This window comes from Haliaeetus leucocephalus, unplaced genomic scaffold (genome assembly GCF_000737465.1).
Source record: "Haliaeetus leucocephalus isolate CR32 unplaced genomic scaffold, Haliaeetus_leucocephalus-4.0 Scaffold598, whole genome shotgun sequence".
In the NCBI taxonomy this organism is placed as follows: domain Eukaryota; kingdom Metazoa; phylum Chordata; class Aves; order Accipitriformes; family Accipitridae; genus Haliaeetus; species Haliaeetus leucocephalus.
In genome coordinates this window covers 6,957,513-6,980,084 of record NW_010973034.1, presented here as the reverse complement: position 1 = coordinate 6,980,084, position 22,572 = coordinate 6,957,513, and the positions used below count along the sequence as shown (strand labels likewise).

Genomic DNA, 22,572 nt, shown 5'->3' with positions numbered 1-22,572 from the left:
AGTTTAGACTTCTCTGCTGGAATACAAGTGTGCCCATTTATATTCCATGAAAAGAAAAGAACGCTGTATTTTCTTTCCAACGCATTAACAAATAGATGGTTGTGGGAAGAAACAAATTTCTACCTAGAAATGGGAAAGCTTATACTTTGCTGCTTTCCCTGTTTGCTGAAAGAAATCCTTTTATTGTTGGTGAAAAGGGGACAGTGGTCTTCTGCTGCCTTTAAATATATGATTGATTTTGTTCAAGTCATAAGACTATGCGATTTTTATGTTCAAGATCACTTGGTCATTCCAGTGTGGAATTCATATCAGAGAGTGAAATCATAACATTAAAGGGGCTTGTTGAATTTTTTCAGAAGCACTCATCATCAGTCCCATTTTTGTTGGTTTGTTATCAATGTCAGAATGAGTAGAAATAGACCTACAGTGAAAGCTGGAACTTTCCTCCTAAAACATCACAGCTCAGCATTTAGCTGCAAATGTTTACACACATTAGTTTACACACATTTACCACTGTTTTGTTGCTACATTCCTTCAGGAAAGAAAGTCATATCAGGAGCAGAAGAAATACCTGACCTTTCCTGTAAGATCTACCTGGAGCTGCATCTCCTTAGGAGTGTATATGTGAAAAATATTTACTTATGCTTTGTGAACAAAGATTAATGAGTCATGAAGAGAACAAAGTTAGCCCTAATCCTGCCGTGTAAAATATGCAAAACTGTTGAAGCAGCTTTTTAATGAATCTGGCACTCTTCAATCTTAGTGTAGTGCTGCCACGTTTATCAACTCTTGACTCTAAAGAAACCTCAGCCATTTATAACAAACCCAGTTCTGCTCATATTTGCTGTAGTGGAAGAGTTGTTCATTTCAGGGACAATGGGAATGGGTTCAGTCTAAAGAAATCTATGCCCAGGGGATGAATGAAAGCAAAATAGAGCTGCACTGAGAGCTTGCCATGATTCCAAATGTTCTGACAGGTGCTGCACTGATAGGCAGAGAAAAGCTGATGGGAATGTAGATAAATAAATAAGCATACATAAAAATATACACAAAGAAATAAATGTATGTAATCACATAAAATGCCAGTTCATTACCTCTGGTATATTTGCTTACCTAAGGTCCTCCACAGCAACTGCTGTACATAATATTATGTACAGCTGGCATGGAAATTGTCCTCTAATAGCAGATGAGGATTTTTCCTGAGTTGTATGTGTGTTTGTGCCAGTTGCTCTGACTATAGTAGTGGACTGTATCTAATTGTGTCTTCAAGCTCAGTGACTGTCTCTCACCGATTATAAAAGGGGACAGAAGGTACCTGATCTTGCCACTGGCATTTGGATGCAGCCAACATACACACAATAACACAAAGTCCATAGCAAAAGGTTGAGGGCTAATGGCCTGTAACTCTGTGCCAAGGCTGCAAAGTTTGGTGCATGCTCCCAGGTAGGTGCTGGGGTAGCTGCTGCCAGGACACAGAGGTCAAAGCTGTGTCCTAGATGTCATCCTGTCAGATGCTCTACTCACCTATATTCACTGTTAGTGTTTGCTCCATATGCAAAAGAGGGAAAGAGGCTAAAACATCAACAAAAAACCCAAGCAGAGTGATTTGTCTAACTGGAGTGATTTTAATATCAATATCCCCAAAGGAGATAGTAGAAAACAGAACAGAATCAATTCTCCCTATCTGGTAACTTCTCACTACAATGCTTCAAAACTTTGCCAAAATACTAAGAAATTCTGTGTTTGTTTTTAGCCATTTTTCTAGTATCCTGATACTGCCAGCGGTTTCACAAGCTCTTTCTAATACATTGGCAAGGAGTTCCCTGTACGTTTGCTTATGAAGGGAGAAATGTTCATGCATGTTTGTATCTAAGACCTCTTCAGTGTAAAAACGTGTTGGATCCAACTCCACTGCATTCCAGTAAAAGAACTACTGCCCTGTGAGATGTGATCATGCAATCTGTACCAGGCTGCGTTTACACAAAACATACTATACAGTACTTCTGCAGCCAAAGGAGTGCGTCTCACCAGGCTGGCTCACCTCTGGCATCCATTTGAAACTGGGACTGTAGAAAGGTGAAGATGCCAGGCAACTGGTGTTAGTAACAGGTTTTGTTGGCAGGGGGCTGGTGGGGAGAAGAGAACTACTGATGGCAAACTGGATCAAGAAGTCATTCCTCTTGAATGCCCCACGCACCTCTGACAGGGAACAGTGGCATTTGCTGACCAGAAAGGGCTTTCCTGTTCAGGCCCACAGTTTGCAGAATTCTTCAGCTCATCTCTGGAGAACTTTGCTGTTAGACAAGGTGGAAAATGTTCTTCTGAATAACTGTCCCTCAGAGGAGGGGGAAGCCTGAGAAGGCCATGACAACCAAAGGTGTGTCTTCCCAGCTGTCCCAGTTTCAGCTGGGATAGAGTTAATTTTCTTCTTAGTAGCTGGTACAGTGTGTTTTGGATTTAGTGTAAGAATAATGTTGATAAACCACTGATGTTTTTGTTGTTGCTGAGGAGCGCTTACCCTAAGTTAAGGATTGTTCAGTTTCCCGTGCTCTGTCAGCACGCAGGTGCACAAGGAGCTGGGAGGGAACACAGCCAGGACGGCTGACCCGAACTAGCCAAAGGGATATTCCATACCATGAAACGTCATCCTCAGTACATAAACTGGGGGGAGTGGGCTGGGAGGGGCGGATCGCTGCTCCAGCATCGGTCAGCGGGTGGTGGGCAATTGCATTGTGCATCATTTGTCTCGGGTTTTAATTCTCTCTTCTTGTTATCTCCATCATTAGTATTATTATTATCATATTTTATTTCAATTATTAAACTGTTCTTGTCTCAACCCACAAGTATTACTTTTTTTTTTTACAATTCTCCTCCTGTGAAAGACTGATTTCATCTCGAGCCATTTGTCTCTGGGATGGCTTGTTTAAGCAGAACACTCCTCTGGCCAGTAAGGGCGATTACCAGGCCATTGAGGCATCCAGTGAGGAGAGGGGCTGGAGCCACCCGAAGCATGCAGGAATAGGAGACCACCATTGTCACGGAAATTGTAGTCCTGAGATAACATACTGGTTTGTTGATCATGCAAAGGTCCCATGATAGATACTTTTGATAATAAAAGCTGGTTTGGGTATACGGCATTTGACCCCCTTTGTGTCTTAATCTTGCTCTTGGGATCATACTGGAACCCTCCCTGACCTTGGATCAGGACACCTCCCCATCCCACCGGGGGCAGGGGGGCAGTGAGCGAGCGGCTGCACGGTGCTTAGTTGCTGGCTTGGGTTAAACCACAACACCAGCTGGGCAAGGGCCAATTCTGGCATAGGCAATAGGCAGGTGCATCAAGCACTGCGCTTACTTTGTCCACCTCACACCTTAGTGATATATCATCTGCACCGAACACACTCAGAATTACAACTGCACTTAGAGAGAGTGTGTTGGACGGGTTCAAGCATGAGCCATGGGGCTTTCCCAAAGGCTAGCATAGCTGTTGAAATTCTTCGACCACACCAGAAAAATACAGGTATCTTTCCTTCTTGGGATGATCCTACATCCCTCTTATTTGAGGAGCGGTTCTCCTTTCCCCTGCCTTGTAATTGGGATAACATTGCCGAGAGAGCCAACACAGACTCCACCTCTCCCTAGAGACAGGTAGGAGGGTGGGCTGTAGCACTGACACTCGTTCTTGTGCCTGCTTGCAGCTACACAAGCTTCGCAGCTGTCAGCGCTTCCCTTGGGCTTACCTGGGGATTGATTTAATGTTAATTTGCAGTTGGCTTTAATAGGGCGCTCACTAGCTCACTACAATAATTTGGGGCTTTCATCCTGTTCACGCACTTTGCACAACTCTTAAGTCAGAGGCAAGAGCACAGAGATTTGAGCACAGGAGATTATTAAAGAGAATGACACATGTTGGTTTTGGTGGTGTTTTCATGTGAACGAGGTTTTGCACAAATTATTACGAATGCTGTAGCTGATAGTGGTTAAGTCTCTACTATTACAATTTATAATTAACCAGGTAAGTACCGAATAGTGTCCTAGTAAGGGCAAGGCCAACAGTAATACAAAGTAGTTGATGTCAAAGTAACTGTTATTACTATTATTAGCAGATGCTGCTGTAAGGAAAGCTGAAAAGATACAAAGCAGCAGCTTGGAGTTTTGCTTGCAAAGTATAAATCAGTGTTTCATGCCATATTGTCATTTGCAGGAGAGCCCCCCCCGCCCCCCGGACCACAGGAGGGGTCAGATGGCATTTCAGTGACAGACAACTGCAGGAGGCCCAAGAGAAGCAAGCTATCACCTAAGTTGAGCAGGGGTCACCCCATCCAAAGCGCCCTGGAGAAGGGAAAAGGTGTTAAGGGGCATCAACAGCCAAAACCATCTTCACTTTGCTGTAATGAGCTGTAACAGAATTTAAGAATTCAGGGAGAAATTTCCCTCTTCAACATTAAACAATAGCTATAGCTGGAAAGACTACACCTGTCCCTTGAGAACAGACAAATCTGGACAATAGCAGCATTACTTCCAAGGCTATGGTGGACAAACATGTATTTTCTTCTACTAGACTTTGTATGTAAGCAATACAGAAATGCAAACATGCATTACACAGTCAAAGTTTTTTTGATTTTTTTTCTTATTCCTGTTGTATCACTAACAACAGCACCATGTTAGATTGATTTGCATGGACCAGTCCTAGTTACAGAGAAACACTGACATATTAAACAGTCTATTCAGACAACCAGAACACACTTCTCGCATGTCAGTTACCAAACACAGGATTATTCTTTCCGCCAGCTCAACTGCAATTTAAGGAGAAAAAACTGCATGCTACACCATTAACTTCCCACAGAATACAAAGAACAAGAAGGACTTATGCTTGTTATATTTCTCCTCCATAAGTTATGTAAATATCTTTCAAATAGGAATCCAGAATAATCTGTTGTACAACATATGTTCAACTTGACATAAATCTGTGGCAAAGTACCAAACAGTATTAATACAGTAGGATTTTCATTTACACCATCAGTATAGGATATCAAACTTTTCACATGTGCCCTTCAGTCTCCTTTCAGAAGGGCCAAGCTTCCAAACAGCAATTTTTTTGAAGATACGAATTTTAACAAAACCTTCAAATGCTGATAACCTATCAACGATGTACTCAAGAAACACACTGTACAACTGCAAAGTAAACTGAAAGTGTAAAAAACAGTAATAACTTAAGAGTGACACTGCTTATCTACAGTCTCTTTCAAACTAATTGTCATTTATTGTTCTCTTTTTATGAATATAGGCTATTTCATGGCTCAGGAGAGGCAAGCAATAGCTTGTAATTTAGTATTCAGCTCAGGTCTGATCCTGCAAAGTTAAGAGGAAGCCGAGGACAGTTGTCTCGGTGCTGACTCAGCATGATTAGACTAAGTAGCTAAAGCAGTACTTTTGTGCGGACCATACTCTCTTTAGCAAAGGCCTTTATGGCACATTAATCTATTCAGGCAAGTCAGTGGTTGATACTTTGTTGTACTCAGTCACTATCATATTCCTCTATTTTTAATTCTTCTTCCTCCATGATTGCTTGACCTGCAACAGGCTGAGGCTGACTGCAGGGCAGTTCACTTCCACTGCACTGGCTAGAAGAGAGAGGCAATCCATCCAATTCATCCTCATTCATTCTGTTTTTCTCCATCTCTGCAGCTGTCTCCATACCATGCACATCAGCACAGTCCCCCTCAGAGCCAACAAGTAAGTCTGGCATCCCAGGATCTTTATCAGTAAGTGTTTCAAGCTTTAACCTGTAAAGTTATCATTGCAACAGTAAGTTACCATGAAAAAACATCTGCTCTCTCATTCAGAAGCTGCAATAGAAAAGACTGCCCGTGTAGCACACAGGTCACCCTTCTTCACTGGCGCTTAACAGCTTTCACATTTTCTGGCAGTAATACCCTCCATAAATCACGGTTAATTCAAGCTGTACACATTCTGTGCTTACATCACTACCTTCAGTACTGTGTTTTTACACAACGCTCTGCCCACATCTTCCAGGTGTGGATAGATACTTGTGCCCAGAACTCAACACCATATAGCTTACATGACAGCCTACAGAAGACAGAGGAGATCCTTTTGGGGAAAGGACTGCCCTACGTAGCCTCAAACCACAGCAACAGCAAAATACCATACCATGTTTGGGCTCCGTCGCTCCCCAGTACCCACTGTTGCCTGAAGATTCTTCCTTATAGTGACAGTGGTTTTGCTGAGCTTTCCTCATGTACGTGAACTGCTAACAATTAAGTCACTGACAACAGCCCATAATACATTAGACCCTTTCCAAACAAAACCAAAATCCTTTAGGATGGGAGGCAATTTAATTTGAAACAGGAGAATTAAAAAAAAAAAGAAAAAAAAAAAAAAAGGGGGGGAAAGGAAATCCTTTTATGTTTTATAATCTCTTTTACTATTTAGATTTCTCAATCTTTCTGGCATCTCTGTATCAGTATGTTACCAATGTTGCTTTATTATTTTTCCCACTTCGCATGGGAATAACAAAAACTTAGTTATTGACAAAAAACTCATCCTGACACCACTTCCAGCGGATCAAATACCACACACTCTCCTCAATGCCAGTTTTCTTACTACAGTACCATTCCAATTCCATTAATAAATATAATGGAAAATAAACAAAATAAGAGTATTTCCATCGAAATAGCCACACATAAGTTATTTTACAGACTGCTTAATAACCCAAAATAAATTATTTTTAATTAGGATTCCTGAAGGAAGCAAATACTTACTAAAATACCTGCATTTCTCTATACTTGCTTTCCAAAATAGTGAACAAATGAAAAAAAGATTACTGTGTTTTCAGAAGAAAGTTACCCCTCAGATAAAACTCAGTGACACACATCCAACTTACTAACACAGATAAAAAACCATTTATCAATATTTAAAGGTATGCTGCAGAAAAAATGAATGGCATAAGGGAGTCTACAATTAATTTGTAAAGTTACAAACACTTTTGCTTAGATGAGGTAGATTGCAAAGAAACACACTCATTAGGGACACTTTACTTTCTTCCTGACTAGCACCCAAAATGGCTTTTAATACAACTGTTGGGGAACAGGGTGGTTCTTGGGTAATACAGCCCTTACCTTACAGGCCAGTATTTCATAGTTAAAATCAGACAGCAATACCACAGTGATAAATATGAGATGCTTTGTCAGATGTCCTAAGAAACTCACTCTCTTGGTTAAGAGATGAAAGTTAGTCTCATCGCAGCTAACTGTAATCTCAATCCTTTATTAGAAACAGACCATCACAATTAAAACTTTTTAATTTTCAGAGATATCAAAGTTATAGAAATGTAACTAAGGCTCTACTAGTATAAGTGATGCCTATGACTCAGAGGGCTCACTAGTCACAATATAACATGTCATGACATGCCACCCCATGAGTGCTACACAACCCATAAGTAGAGCACTACAGTCTTTCAGTTGAAATAAAAAGTATTTTTTCAGTATTTAACATCCATGGCAGAGGAACTTCAGTAGCTATGTTTAGAAAGCATTTTTTAAATAAAACCAAAAGTTTACTGTAAGTAGTCCAATAGGTAAAAATTCCACAAAATAAAAACCAGTGCTGCTATCTAATTTCAGAGGAAGCACTTATTAAAATATTTTGTAGTTCCATAGATATAGAACTGCTTCAAAAGGAACTAATTCCCCATTATTCTTTCTTTCTTACACCTCTAACATGCACATGAACACAGAATGTTCTATCAAACTTCCAGATTAATGATTTATGCCATGATAAACATAGGCAAAGTGCACTATACTTTTTGCGTCAGTTGTTTCATTCTCACATACATGTCTTTGATTGTAAAAAAAATATTTTATTCAGATCACGTAATGAAGAAACATAGGTACGTCTAGGATAGAGCTAATATTTGATACACTGGAAAAGAAAGCTAAACAAGGATTGAAAGCAAGACTGTAATAAAAAAGTTGCTACTCACATTGTAATGATAAATAGTTTTGAACTGAAGAAGTTTTAACAGGTAAAATATAAAATTATCGTGCTGCAAGTGAGGGAAAATGTCACATCACAGATGTACATTGAAGAAGTTTCTCTATGAAAGGGTCCTTTTCCTCAATATATTAAGAAAGAAAGTCTTACTTTCTTTAAGAAAAGTCAGAAGTCAAGTTTACCTCTCAAAATGTCTTTTCAGTGGTAGCCTCCCAACGTCTTGGATAAAAGCAATCTGAGCTGAGAACAAAGAATCACCAGTATCACATTGGGTAGATGATAACACACACACAATTAAACATACTGAAAAAATAAAAAATTCATAGGCTTAGTCAAGCATTCCTGTAGATATTTGCAATATTTTGGATACCAAAACACTGCACGTGTGTGTAAGTATTTATTTTTTTCCCAAACCCTTTACCACATTACCGTAACATATTTACAGATTACCTACTCGTAAAAGAAAATCCCTGACATTCAACTGTGTATTATGATGCAGAGTTATTATTCCATAGCCTACAAAATGAATTCATCCTGATGTTAAGGCCTTAGTGAAGACATAGAAGTAATTAACACAGCATAAGTAACCCAGCTGTCTAGACAGTAATTTTTGGATTATGTACCATACAAAGTAAATTTTTCCGCATGAACTGTCTGCTATTGGATTACCTCAGGTTACACATTTTTTTAATGGACTGCGAACTTGGATTTTGTTTACTTCATCTGGGAAAGGCTTTTTAAAGTGTTTTTAAAGTGTGTTGATGTTACTGGAAAGGGATCAGTAAGCAATGAATAAAGATCTAGTTAATATTGCCTACTAGGTTTACAAAAGTCTTCTCACCAAATCCTCTAGTAGAAGTAAAAGAAGCCCTAAGCCTAAGAGAACAATTTAATTAGTAAAGTCTGATAAATAATTAATGACTAAGAAGTGGGGAAAGGGGTATGAGGTAATAGTTAACTCTTGCAATGGAAAAAAAGTTGCCAATGCAGTTTTGCATTGATCTGTGCTAGGACCCAGGCTATCCAGTACATTCTTAAATGTAACCCTGTGAAAAAAAGGGGATGAAGAGCAAGATGAGCAAGTTTGCCAATACCACCCAGTTAGACAAGCTAGTAAGGATGTGGGCATACAGGAAAACTGTGCAAGGATCTTAAGAGACTGATTGAGAGAGCAACATGATGAAGTTCAAAAGTACACAGATACCAGAAATCCATGCCATAATTAAAAAAAAAAAAAAATATTTCAAATACTCCAACACAAGGAGCCCATCTTACACATTTATAAAGCATCATATACACCTCACTTCTGACAAGAGAGATACTTCACAGCATCATAGAATGGTTTGGGTTGGAAGGGACCTTAAAGATCATCTAGTTCCAACCTTACTGGAAATATTTTAATATTTAACTTATTACACATCTAACTTATTTTGATTCTTTCAGGTACGGAAGTTTTAAAAATGTTCTTGATGTTTGAAACCTAACAGAACATCTTTAATTTTCGCTATGTTACTAGAAACATTTTTGGATATCAGCTATATGCGCTTACCATAAGTATTTTTTTTACTGAAGCAAAAGCACAGTTAGTATTGACATTTTGGATTACAAAATTTTTCAGTATGCTTTAATTACAAAAAAGAGTCCAAGATCAAAACTTACACCCATCTTACCTTGATTTCTCATGGGGTTTGCTAACATAGCAAGATAAGGCAATAGCTCTGTCTGAAGACACTCAGGTGGTAAACAGAAGCTTGAAAAGAGAGATTTCGCAGCAAGGCAATTTTCTTGATACTGTAAGAGTTGTGGGAAAAAGAAATACAAGCAAAAAAACCCTAGTAAATAATTATTAATGTAGATATTCTGTACAGTAAAAGACACTTTCTTCTTGCCTGCTGGACAACTACAAACAAGCTACTGAAAAATGAGACCAGAAAAAAAGATAAGCAGTTAGAGTCAATGTATACAGATCATAAAAATGGTAAATTCCTTCATTTTCACCTTTTGCTGGACATTGAATTTTCCAGAAAATATTTATCCCTTGATTATAGAATTCCCCACCCATCCAGGCCAATATTTTTTGCCAGATACAGCAACAGAAGTATTAGTTCAAATGTAAAAAATTGTCAAGAGCTTTGGTACCTCACGTACAAGCTATTTCTTATAAACACACGTAACAGCAGTAATTTGTTAAACTTACACAACAGTTTAACGTGATTTAAGCCACACAAAAACTTAAAACTTACTTTCAGGAATACTTTATAGTATTTCAACATTAATTGTGTCTCCATTAACTTAGGATTAAGACTCTCCCAGCAGCATGCCAACTTGGACACAGGAATTGGACTTTGTCACAGGCCTCCAATTTATTTTTCCATTAAAGAATAATACAAATGTAACTCTTCAAGCAACTACTTTTTAGAAGTAGCTTGTATCAAAATAGGATATTTGACAAGTTTAGCACTGTGAGCAAATCTCATCTATACTACTCAATTGTCACACTTTACAAAAAAAACCAAAAAACCCAAAACCACCAAGCACTTACCTTCTTATTGATAAAGAACCACTGGGGTTTATGTAAAGGCCGGAACCCCATCCCTCCTTGGTGGTGGGCAAAGGCTCTGGATGTATTTGAATGTATCACCCCTCGGGTAGCCACAGATGCACTGTATTCTTCCATCACAAGCCGTGACTAAGAAAGAAATCAGGCATTATGTGAACTCAAAGTCTCTGTACAGCGTGTTTTATTTGAGCCAAAACACACTATAACTGCAGAGACACGACATGCTCAGAATATGTTTAGAATACTGTGAAACTTTTACTCAAAGCAGCTGAATGAAAAAGCTAGCCCAATTACTTCAGGGAAGAGGCATACAGATTCCAAAACATTTTTAGCATAAATATGTTCTACCTAAAAATACTTTGTAGAGTATTTCACAAACACTATAATAAAATACTGACAGAAGTTGGACAAAAAGTTGGACCTGCATCTCTTCTATAGTTGACGTACTTTAGCATTAATAATTCAGTGTCACCTACACTGTAAGTCTGAAGTAAACATTCATAAACACTTAAAGTCTAGAAGTTCTATGTCAGAGTATCAAAAAAAAAGTATGTGTGTATAAAAAGATGACACTTACACTCCAGTTACTACAAAGGACATCAGCAGTGCTGAAATATTCGCTGGCTCTCACTACTTCATCTATACCAGAAAAAAAGTCTACATAGTTCTGGTGAAGGTATAAATTAAACATGCTTCCAGACATATGCGATTTTTCCACAACATCCTATTAGGAAAAAGAAAGTTCAAGTTTTACACAGTGTATAAGGAAAAGCATCCTATAAAAGTTATGATACATTTAGATGGAGGTGGCACGCGAAGTGATGCTTATATACAAAAGGGAGGTTGGTGTGCTCCCGGAGAAGGCTAACTGGGGATGGAGGGGCAGAAGCCATTGCTGTCTTCAACTCTCTCAATGGGTGGTAACAGAAAGGTGAACTCTGACTCCTCTTGGCAATGCACAGCGAAAGGATGAGGTAACTATCACAGGCTGCAGTGAGGCAAAGTCCACCTTCCACCACAAGTCCATCAGTGAGGTGAGAGAATCTCTGTCCTTGGAGATACTCAAAACTTGACAGATCAAGAGCCTGGGAACCTCATCTACCTTTGCAGCTAGCCTCCAGAGGTTCCTTCGAGATTAATTATTCCTTAAATTAAGACAGACTGAATACACATATATTAAGATCAGTGACAAAACCACTGTACTTGAGAATTTGCATCAATCATTTAGAGTTTGTTTTGGTTTTTTTCAAACCAAACTGGAATCAAGTAGTTGTTGCAAAGGTACCTCAGGCTGAATAAGCAAGGTGTCTCGATGGTGTTCTGATAAGTGAGCAGGCAGCTGAGGAAATTCTGATTCTGACACTGGTTCTCCTACAAATGATTTTACAATGTTTAGTCTTTTAACATCAGAAATGTTGTTACATTTCTGCACATAATCAAAAAAGCCAGAAGAAAAAGACACATTTCACATTAAATATTCAAAATTAGAATAAAAATTAGATAGGAGCAAGAAGAGATGTGTAACTGCATGAATAGTAGTTTTTGCATACATTGAGAATCACTTTTAGCAACTGTCAACTCTACCAGCAATTAGATTACACCATTTTCTGTTCCCAGAAAGCTCTTGATGCAGGCATAAGTATTTATTTATATAGTCAATATTTCATCATCAACAATATAATTAGTTACATTACACTTCATGTAACAAATTTCATCTAGTCATTTTCATATTCCCTCATCTCACTACTTCTCCTCGGTTGATTTTGGAACTGATATTGTGCATTAGTACTAAAATGTGGACAGCCAATGGCACTGTGGATCCTGATTTAGCTGAGTGCAGATAGTACTAGTTTATTAAGTACCAAATGTTTATGAATTATAGTCTTTAAGTGTTAAAAAAACAGTACTGTAACCACACACAGGGAGGAGATATGTTCTGTAAATTCACAGAACCTGAGTGTATAAAAAGTAGAACTTTCAGTAGTAGTAAGGGTGGAGAGTATTTTGGAGAGGTGGGAAGGGAAACAGGGTATGACAGAGAAGTGGAAGAGGTTTTCAGTCCAGAAAGGAGAGAGCACACATGTCTGTTAAAAGGAACCAAAGAGTTGAGATAAAAAGTAGGGAGGAAAAGGCAGCACATACACAAATAAGAGAGGCAGTAGCTATGAGCCTGCAGGGCTGTTCTGTAACTTTTAGAAATACAGACAAGTACAGAACATAACTGTACAGAATAACAATACATAATTCTGCACAAAAGCAAAACTTGCTTTTGTACAGAGCAACAAATGTGCTGGCTATCTAGCTAGCTTTGTATGCATGACAGCACATGGACCTAATGCAACTAGAGTTATGTAATTTTATTACATACATGTGGTGCATCTCAGTGAAATGTTTATTTACCTGATACAGACAGCTGCAATCTCAGTTACCACAAACTTTTATCCCTGTTTTTATACTGTTATTCATGACCAAACATGCAAATTAGAGACCACCCTAAGCCTTACTTTAGCAAAACTAGCTATTAGCAGCTGACGTGCTTTGCCCATTGAAGGGAAGAGTAAGTCAAAGGTTTCTTACTTTTGCAGTAAATTATTTTCCCCAGAGCATGGAAAAGAAATATGGAAGCATCTTTGCCACCAATAGCTTGTATCTCCTGGTCTTCTGAAGTATCGGATTTACTTTTCTTTCTTACTTTAGATACTGCTGCTACTTCACATTTTAGTGCAGAGCTCCTTTTCTTCCTTGACCAAAACTCTTTCTCCAACGAGCAGTCTATCAATAAAAACAAAAACACATCAGGATAAAGTAGATGAATCAAAAAAAGTTTTCTATTATATTGCTACTGTATATTGCTACTGCTAAATGTTCTAAACAAACAAACACAACAAAAAAAAAAACAACAGAAAAGGTTATATAAATAGAGGCACTAGGAGAAAACTAATTTATTAGGAAGACAACCCAGCCACCTGAACTAGTATGCTTCATTCCACTTCTGTCCCTTAAGCCACAGCTAAGGTGCCAAGTACTTTTTTGTTCTGATGCATCCCCAAGATGCCTTTCTTAAAAATTTCTTCTTTATAAAGTACAAGTGCAAATATATGTAAATTATATTTCAGTTACATTCTGTTCACTTATCAATTTATCTTCTATTTGCATTACCTGTGTAATACCCTCACTGACACATAAGGCACCAAAGAAAACCTTTCATTTAGGTGATTCTTCCAATAGCCTACTAATTTCCGCAATATTTTGAGCTCCAAGGAATAAAACCCTTCTTCTAATCTAATTTAAAACTCAAAAATTTTCACTCACAGTTTGATTTAGTGGCAGATAAATGTTCCTTACTGAGCTAAGAGAAGTTATACTTTAAGTTTTTATCTTTCTTTTCTCTCACAATTACTATGGATCCATTTTACCTGTTAATACTACTACAAAGTGAATGGATCACTTGTGTTTACACATATACGCAAGTGAAGAAAGAAATCATATACATGTAAAAACTAATATTGCATTGTCAGGAGATCAACAAGGAGGTGAGGTGTCTCCAAAACTTACAAAGTATCACTGGCTGCCAATCATTTACATAACTGAAACACCTGAACAACGAAAAAATTCCTATTCAACATGAAAGCAGCTCTTCTCAATCTGTTAGAGAAAATTCAAGAAGCGAATGTCCAGGGTCATAGGACTTAAATACATGATTCTGAGGCGCCATGTACAGAAGCTGTCAAGCCATATGCCTTTGTTTTCTCCCAAGTTCTCTTTATAACTCTCATGTTTTTACATTCCAAAGTAATTTATTAAAAATTACACAAACTGGTCATTTTAAGCCTATTTAGATTTTCTAGAGTATGTAAAAGCTACTTAGCATCCAGCAGCAAGCTACTGCAAACTTTTCTCAGGTATCACCAACCTACTATTTATTAACTTAATGGCATTATCATCAAAATGGTTTTACTGAGAGGAATTTTGTATTTTTCTGATTAACATAGAACAATACAAACTTAGTATACTAGAAGAGAACATCAGAAGACTTTAGTTTCCACATTTTCAAATTAAACCCAGAAACCTTACTCCCTCATGTAATTTAGCAAACACAGCTCATTTAACTTCAATATACTCCAAAATTCAAACTACAACACTCCCTCCTACAACAAGGTTTTGAAAATACATTTAATCCTGTATTCCATCAGCACAGTTTCTATTTGCAAGGTGGACGGGAAAGAAAATGAGCAAAAGCAACAAGATCATTGCCACCTTTATGACACAGCAGAAGACAACTATCGAACTCACGTCCTTATTTCTAGGTTGAATGCGAATTCTGGCACCATCTAGCGGTTCTTAGGATGAACTACATATGCCAGAGTACTGCTTTTAAAAAGCGTAGATTATGTAACTCACATACAGTGTCTTCTTAATAATTGACTTCCAATGCTTATAAAAGACATGACAGTAAGTCTCCTGTTTCTTTCGATGCTGGAACATCTAAAACAATCCCAAACTAAGTCTGAATTGAGTATTGCCCAACCAAGTATTTTGAAGACTACTAAAACACTGAACTTCAAAGTTACTCTGTAATACACTCAAGTAACTTCATAGCAGGTCATGCCATTTCACAGCTTTTCAATTTACCAACAGCTGCAGGAACTCCAAGGCAAAATCAATCATTACAGAAATGCTGTACACAAAGGCAATGGGCTATTTCAGAAATACTTTAAGGGTACAGATAAGGACATGGAGAAGTATAAGAACCAAGCAATGAAAACACCTTTCAAATTAAGGTTGCATCACAAAAGCCTTGAACAGTAAACACACACCAATAGCAAAGTTATCAAGAAGAAAAGAGGGCATTTCATTAAATTACATCACCACATACATAGCAGATGTTACTCAATTTTAATACTGCATATAACAGTCATGAAATGGAAAGTTTTCAGTTAAAAAAAACCAAAACCCTTTGTGCCTTTTATTCCTCCTTCAGAGCAGCATGTCAAAAACGTTTTGCACGGCTCACCTAGCTGCGCTGCAACAGTGAACTGAATAGCTGTACAGCAGAAATGGTGAAAATGTCATTGACTTAACAAAATCATAGGTATTTACCTTTCATAGAAGAAAATTGAAGACTGTTTATTGCACTTCTTATATCACCTGAACAACCTCTGCAAAGCAACTCCAGAGAAGTTCTGTCAAGAGCATAATTCTTTTCTCTGTTCTACAATGAAAAGCAACATTCAAAGTAATAAGGAAAAGCAACACAGTAGTAAGAAAAAGCAAGAAAAGGAGTTTATTCTGGCTGTGGGGACCCACCTCTGACACACGCCACAAACAGACTACACGAGCATCCACCATGTGCTCAAACCATGTAATACTACTACCTTGAAAACATTTAATTCATTTAAGCACATTGCTGCATTTTATACAGCAATATTAAAGAGAATAATGCACATAATTCTTTGCAAGGTGTCACTCAATATTAGACTTGGTTGTAATCAAAACAATTCAGGAATAATACAGGATTTAGGTTCGTGACCTTTTCTGGCATTGCTGGACACAATGAAAATTACTTCTATTCCTATTATTTGTTTCATATATATAGTTCCTGTAATAGGCAGAAGAATTTACAGCAGTAACTTTGAAGACTTAGACCAAGGATCAAGTGGATCTAATCTTAAAAACAAGACATCTTTCCAGTTTGTTCCTTGTTTTCTGTTGGGGGCGATTAGTGGTGTTTTTGGGGAGGTGTGGCGCTCTGCTATCAAAGATCAAACAAATACAGTAACAAATATAAGTAACATACTTCAGATACAAAAGTCTGAAATCTTTTGGTCCTAGAACTGCACAGAAGTAATCAGTTTTGACAACTTACCATACTAGCTTCTGTTGCAGCTATTCGATTAAGAACTTTCATCATATTTGTTGGTGCAACAGGCTTGAAACTGTTGAATTTCATTTAAAAAAAATTAATTAGTTTATTACTTCTCATCTGTTTCAATCAAGTTTTAATGAGATAAAAGACCTTACCTAATACTGGATATGCAGAACTCCTCTAGAATTTCCATTGGGAATAGTAACCTCTGGTTGCTGTCTCCACTGAAGTTATCTGAGATTATAAATATAAGGGGACATCTGCTTGTACGAACAAATCTCCTAAATTGAAAAATAAGCAAGTATAAGAAGAATCAAACTCCCGTTTACTGCAAGTGACCAAAGCTATTCATTAAAAACTTACTTGCAACTGACCTGAGAATTTCATGTAGACTGCTAGGGTCTCGATAGAATTGGTTTGGTATGTCCTATTCAAAACAAATGAACTGCTGTCAGTACATTCAGATGTAAATATTCTCTCCCACAGACTGATTATTATGGGACACTACTGTGCTACACATTTTTTCTTCCTAGTCAGCTTGCTTTCAACTAAATTTGAATGTAGCTAACACTGAAGATAGCGGCGGGGGGGGGGGGGAAGAAAAAACCCAAAGCGTATTTCTTTCTTTCATTATGGAAAACAATTACCTAAAATGAAACATTTTCTTTCTGTCTTTGTTTCCTAAGAAACAGCATTGGGTGATTACATTGCCTGCTAGACAGAGTTTTACTCAGAAGATAAACACGCAAGGCAGCAGCTCCACTGAGGAAGAGGGCAGGATATACTATTTGAGATATGAGAGGACCTACACAGGAAAGTGACTTTATGAAGAGAAGTCACAGAAAACTATGTTTCCTAAATTCTACAGTATTCTACATTACTCAGCTAGAATTTTTGTCTCATCTATTCCCTTTCTTGAAAGTTTACAGGCAACTTGACTATCATAACTTATCAAATTCCTCTGTCAGAAAAAACACGAAAAGCTCAGAAAGAAAATGCTATTGAAACACACTCCTGAATAAGTAAAAATAAAGTATTCTCCTGTACCTCCCGTCATGGCTTACAAACCCTCAGAGTTCACATGTCTGCCCGTGATAACCCCCCTCCCCTGCACAAGACCAGGGAATGCTAAATTTCAAATGCTTTCTGATTGTATTAATTCTCACATATCTTCTACATTCTCCTGCATCCCTAAGTAACAAGAATAGTTGGGGGGAGGGAGGGGAGGTGTCCCCCTCTTCCTTTTTACACACATAAATATTTCTAGAAATCTAATCATACAGAAACATGGGTATGACTTCCCAATGTACCCTTTTTGATCCTCTATTACTTATTTCTGTACACAAACTAGTCTCCAATTTCTGCTTGACTATTAACTTCTGTTTAACTACAGGTGGAATTTGGTTCTAGACTGCTGTAGACACTTGAAAAGTAATAAAGAATTCATCTGCAGTAAAGCAGACTAACTTTTGGCAACACCAATCCACCAGCTTAAGCTAGTTAGCAGGTCAATATTATAATAAAAGGTATTGTTTTCAAAACAAGATTTCAGGAGTTTTCACTTACTTCAATAAGAATAAGCTTTTTATCATTTTCTGAGGAGTCCCCAAGCATCTGAAGTTTGTTATACTTATTGGCTCTTAATAGAAAATCTTGAAAGAGAGCTGCTTGAGCCTGACTCGGAAACGTATGAAAATTTGAGTCTGAAAAAGAAAACCAATTAAAAATACATATTCTGTATTATACCAAGTAGGATATAAATACCCACAAGAACTAATACCCACCCATGCTATTTTCTGACCGTAGCCATTGAACACCAGCAGCCAAGCCCTTTGGCAAACACATTACAAATATAAGAATTTTTAAACTGTAGAATTCAGTTGAGGACCCAGACAAAGACAGATTTACCTACTTTTATTTAATTGGCTCAAATGATATCCAGGTTATTACATAGTTCTCTATACTGATTTGAATTGCAAATTATTTTGGAGTAAACACTTTTAAAAAAACCACCTAAATCCCTTTTCAGATAAAAGCAAAAGAAAGATTCTTATTAAACACTAAGGATCTGGCTTACATGGACTTGGATGTGACTTCCTATGTGACAGAGACACAAAAGAATAAAAAAAATACAGAATACAAAAATTACAAGTGTAATTGGGGGAGGGGGGGGGGGGGATCAAAATACTTACCATGGCCAAACATATTTCTCAAGTCTTCTTTTGTAAAGTCTAAAGATATTGGATTGATCCATTCTTGCACCTGAATGCCAAGATCTTTTGCTAATATTTGTATAGTTGCAGTCTTTCCACAACCAGAAGGACCAGTTAGCAGTAAAACAGAGCCACCCTGTCACAGTAAAAATAAATAAATAAAATAAATAAATCCCTGACATGACAAATAAAGACTGAAAGTTGACTGAAGATGAATATTGGTTGAATTCCTTCTATAGTTTCTCTGGTAATGATTCTCTTTTCCCAATAAAAACTGAGTTAAATATTTTGTGTTATTAATTTACCTGTTGAGTATTCAGACAGAAAGAGCTGGAGCAGAACTCCGAAAGCCTTGCTCAGTTTTTTTATGTATTTGTTTAGTTAACTGCACACCACACAGACTACCAACATAATACATACTGAACTGGAGAACTAGGTCTGAAAAACACTAGACAAGACTGGTAAATGATGCATGTGTATAAGAACACCTCTTATCAATCAAGAGGTTAAAAACATCCTACTACATCAAGTCAGTGCAACTGGAAATTTGCCAAGATACTGAAAATCAATTTGTGGGAGATAAAAATGCAGTTACAAGCACACACTGAAGAGGTATGAACTGACTGGATGCTAGAAAATAGTATTTCTGAGCAAAATCAGAAAGCACCTCTTAGCAGCATAAGCCCTAAACAAACATACAAGCTCTAATCTACGTTCTTAACAGATTTCTTATAATGCAACAGATACATAATCTCTACCTATAAGTTAAAGCTTTTCTTTGAAATTACAGTAAAACTGAATCCAGCTCATTTGTATGGTTTTATACCTCTAGCCGCTAATTTTAGCAAGATTACCTGCTTTGGCTGCCTCTGAAATATGTGCATTTTTAACCAGGTTTCAACTTCTTCAATTTTCTTCTTTTGCACAGCAAGGTCATTCTAAAACAAGATTAAAATATATGAAATGCACATACACACCTCTCAGTTTCTTAACATTGTCATGATGAGATTCAGGAACAGAATATATGCTGACTAAAATATTAACAGACATGTATATTCCAGTTACATATGTTTATGTTATGTAGAAATAAGTGCAACAGTTAAAGTTAATAATTTCAGCCTGTTTCCTCAAACAACTGATTTTCCATTGCTTACAATTGGGAGACAATTAATTACTTATTATTCCTAAAGTAATAGCATTACAATCTTGCCTGTTCGTGTCAGTATGTTTTATAGCTACTGCTGGAGCTGGTACTTCTTAGGCTCTACTGACTCTACTACTACACAGGATTTTGGAACCTCTGCAAGTCTCATGGAGCTTACTCATCTTCTAGCCTTGCAACTCAATTCATCTCCACAGATGAGCTACTAAATATTTAAATATAAAATACAAATACTACACTAACTTTGTTACATCAACCAGCACGCAAATCTAAGAAACGCTTAACACACATACTGATACCTTTGAAACACACTGTGAAAAAGCTGTTCCATGAGCAGAACCAGTGAAGACAGGTTTACTACAGATCTGAGTCCTTTCTCCTTGAAGCCCTAAGGTACCACAGTACCCCACACCTGCAAAGTCATGCCTAAGATGCATCAAGCAAGAGATAGCGCAAACTGCAATTAGTCAAGTACTCTGAACATGCTAACAGACCGGCTAACTGCTATCCAGTAACATGCAAGATAATTTCTGTTATCTTTCCCATAATGAGTGTACTAACTCAGTTCTCTCTTCCTTTCTTTAGCTGTGGATTTTCCTCCTACTTGGAGCTGTCAGATCTGGCTGAAATTCAGTAACAGGTTCAAAAGTTTAGGAGTGGATGGACAGGAAACAACAGCTCAACAGTAGCTTTATCTCCTCAGGAAGCCTGGGGAAAAATGCATCTCCTACAGACAAACAGCTCATTAAAATCTTAACTAGAAACAGTAAATAAATCAAACCAGTATTTCACTGCCCTAATAAAACAGGATATACTTAGAACCTGACTAATACGATTATGAACAGAAGCACAACATGTTACACTATAATGTTACTATTACATTAGCACTTAGAATAACTCTCACACCTGAGATTCAGGTTTGTATCTATCTACCCATGGCTCGTCTTGAGACTGGCTCCAATTCAGTCTGTACTTGTTACAAGGCAGATCTACTGAAAACAACGTTGCTCTTTTTCTGGGCTGAACTTTGGGTTTGCTACTTTCTAGCACAGAAGACGGGTCTTTCTTCTCCTGCTGGTTTCTTCCAGAATTGCCTTCTAGTGTCTTCACAGGAATGGCACTAGAAGAAGTATTTGTGTTTCCAAAGAAGTCATCAAATGAATGCGACAACCAATCTGTTACCTAGTAAAATACAAACATTTTGCTATTAGTGTAGCACTCTCCCCTCCTTAATTTGGTACAGCTGTCTCCAGAAAACTGGAGATTTTTATCAAGCATATATAAGAATACCTTGTAGGTGTAAAGAACTTAATTAGCATTGAAAGGCATACTACTAGTTAGCAACAATAGGCATTTATGCTTTTTGAATGTGTCAGTTACATGTTTCTTCAGTATTAAAAAGAAGCTTCACCTTACACACTGTGATAGAGTATTTTGCTGCAAACTGACAAATCACAAGTTGAAAAGTCTACAAACACACATTCAAACTAGAGAAGTAAAATTAAAACAGAGATACAAATGAAAAAATGGCATAACTTATTTATGCCATTTTTACATTAAGGTCCTGTTCATGTTGTCTCTGTATAGTTTTCAGTATGTGGCTTTTTTTTTCCCCTAACATTTATAATGCAGCCATTTTTGTTTAAAAGTTAGAAATAGGCAACAGAGAAATACTTAGGCAACACATTAAAATCAAATATTATTATTCGTTTCCTGTGCGAGGAAGCTTGGACTGATCTCGAATCACGCCATCACATGTATCTGAAGTCTGTCTGACAGGGGCAAGGAACGAAACCGCTAATAGTGTCAATATTTAGCTTTGGATTTGAGAAATACCCTGCTAGGACAGTTATACAAATTTACACCTCAGAGTCGCTTTTCAGCCTACCTATGGTCCCAAAACAGCACCACAGTGGCCACACGCTCTCTGTTGCTAACAGCTTCACGATAACCTTTTGGCATAGGAACCATTCTATGAAAACGGGAGTAATAGAATAGACACGTCATGGCCAAAAAGGCCCGTGAATACTCTACAGCTGACACGTCTTATAAATTAATGCAACAGGCCATCACCAGACAAGAGATTATCCGAGAGCAAGAGGGGTTAGCAACTGGGAAAGAGGATTTGCCTCCGCACGGTTTGCTTTCAACGTTGTTCTGACAAAAGCTATTTTTAGTGGAATTTGCATATTCCCCAGCGGGCCAGATACCACCGTGTGAGGGGGTTTCTTTTTTACGCGCTGCCGCAGTAGGTAAGAAGATAAACGTCCTACCCGGGGCGGGGGCGCAGCCGAAGAGGAACTGCCAACACGGAGACTAAGAAGTAATTATCGGGCCTAAAGCGGCTGCCAGCCGGAGCCGCCGGACGCTGCAGAAACCCTCCCCAGGACGGACTTTCGGCCGCAGCCCGCCCCGCTGGCGGGCCGGCGCCCGGGAACCCCCCGCCCCTACCGCGTCCCTCCGTCCGTGCCCCCCGGCGCGGCCCTACCTCCGCCGGCCTTCCCGAGGAGCTTCCAGACATCCTCAGCCCGGGCGGGGCCCATCCGCCGCGCGGCCCCGCTGCCACCGCCAGGCCTGAGGGGAGGAGAGCCCCGCTCCCGGGGAGGCACCCGGGCGGGCCGAGGCGGCAGCGGGACGCCGTGAGCCGAGCCGAGCCCAGAGCAGACCGGCCGGGTCAGGCTGCGCCGAGCCGAGCCCCCTCACACCGGACCGCCGAGCTGCGGAGGGGCCCTTCTCTTCCGGCGGCTTTTAGCTGTCC

The 22,572-nt window shown here is 38.5% G+C and overlaps 1 protein-coding gene across 2 annotated transcripts; it reads right to left on the bottom strand.

The window, feature by feature from the left end:
* Positions 1-4,634: 4,634 nt before the first annotated feature.
* RAD17 (RAD17 homolog (S. pombe)) lies at positions 4,635-22,554 on the bottom strand. Of its 2 annotated transcripts, XM_010578080.1 has the most exons (17): positions 22,303-22,554; positions 20,719-20,996; positions 20,114-20,240; positions 19,507-19,590; positions 18,632-18,788; positions 18,006-18,142; positions 16,814-16,866; positions 16,595-16,720; positions 16,440-16,509; positions 15,674-15,785; positions 13,151-13,345; positions 11,859-11,944; positions 11,151-11,297; positions 10,556-10,702; positions 9,684-9,804; positions 8,196-8,253; positions 4,635-5,786 (listed from the first exon to the last, which is right to left on the bottom strand). In XM_010578080.1, the coding sequence occupies exons 1-17, from the start codon at positions 22,333-22,335 to the stop codon at positions 5,519-5,521; spliced, it is 2,199 nt and encodes a 732-aa protein (XP_010576382.1). In that variant the 5' UTR covers positions 22,336-22,554; the 3' UTR covers positions 4,635-5,518. The 2 variants fall into 2 exon arrangements, with proteins under 2 accessions (XP_010576382.1, XP_010576383.1); XM_010578081.1 differs by lacking the exon at positions 20,114-20,240 and having other exon boundaries at positions 20,721-20,996.
* Positions 22,555-22,572: the final 18 nt, after the last annotated feature.

Coding starts and splice junctions, on each gene's coding strand:
- RAD17 (XM_010578080.1), bottom strand. CDS start 22,335: ATGTCTGGAAGCTCCTCGGGAAGGCCGGCGGAG. Junction 20,241..20,718: donor TACAAACCTGAATCTCAGGT/GTGAGAGTTATT, acceptor GATGCATCTTAG/GCATGACTTTGCAGGTGTGG. Junction 11,298..11,858: donor CCTTGCTTATTCAGCCTGAG/GTACCTTTGCAA, acceptor TTTTCCTAATAG/GATGTTGTGGAAAAATCGCA.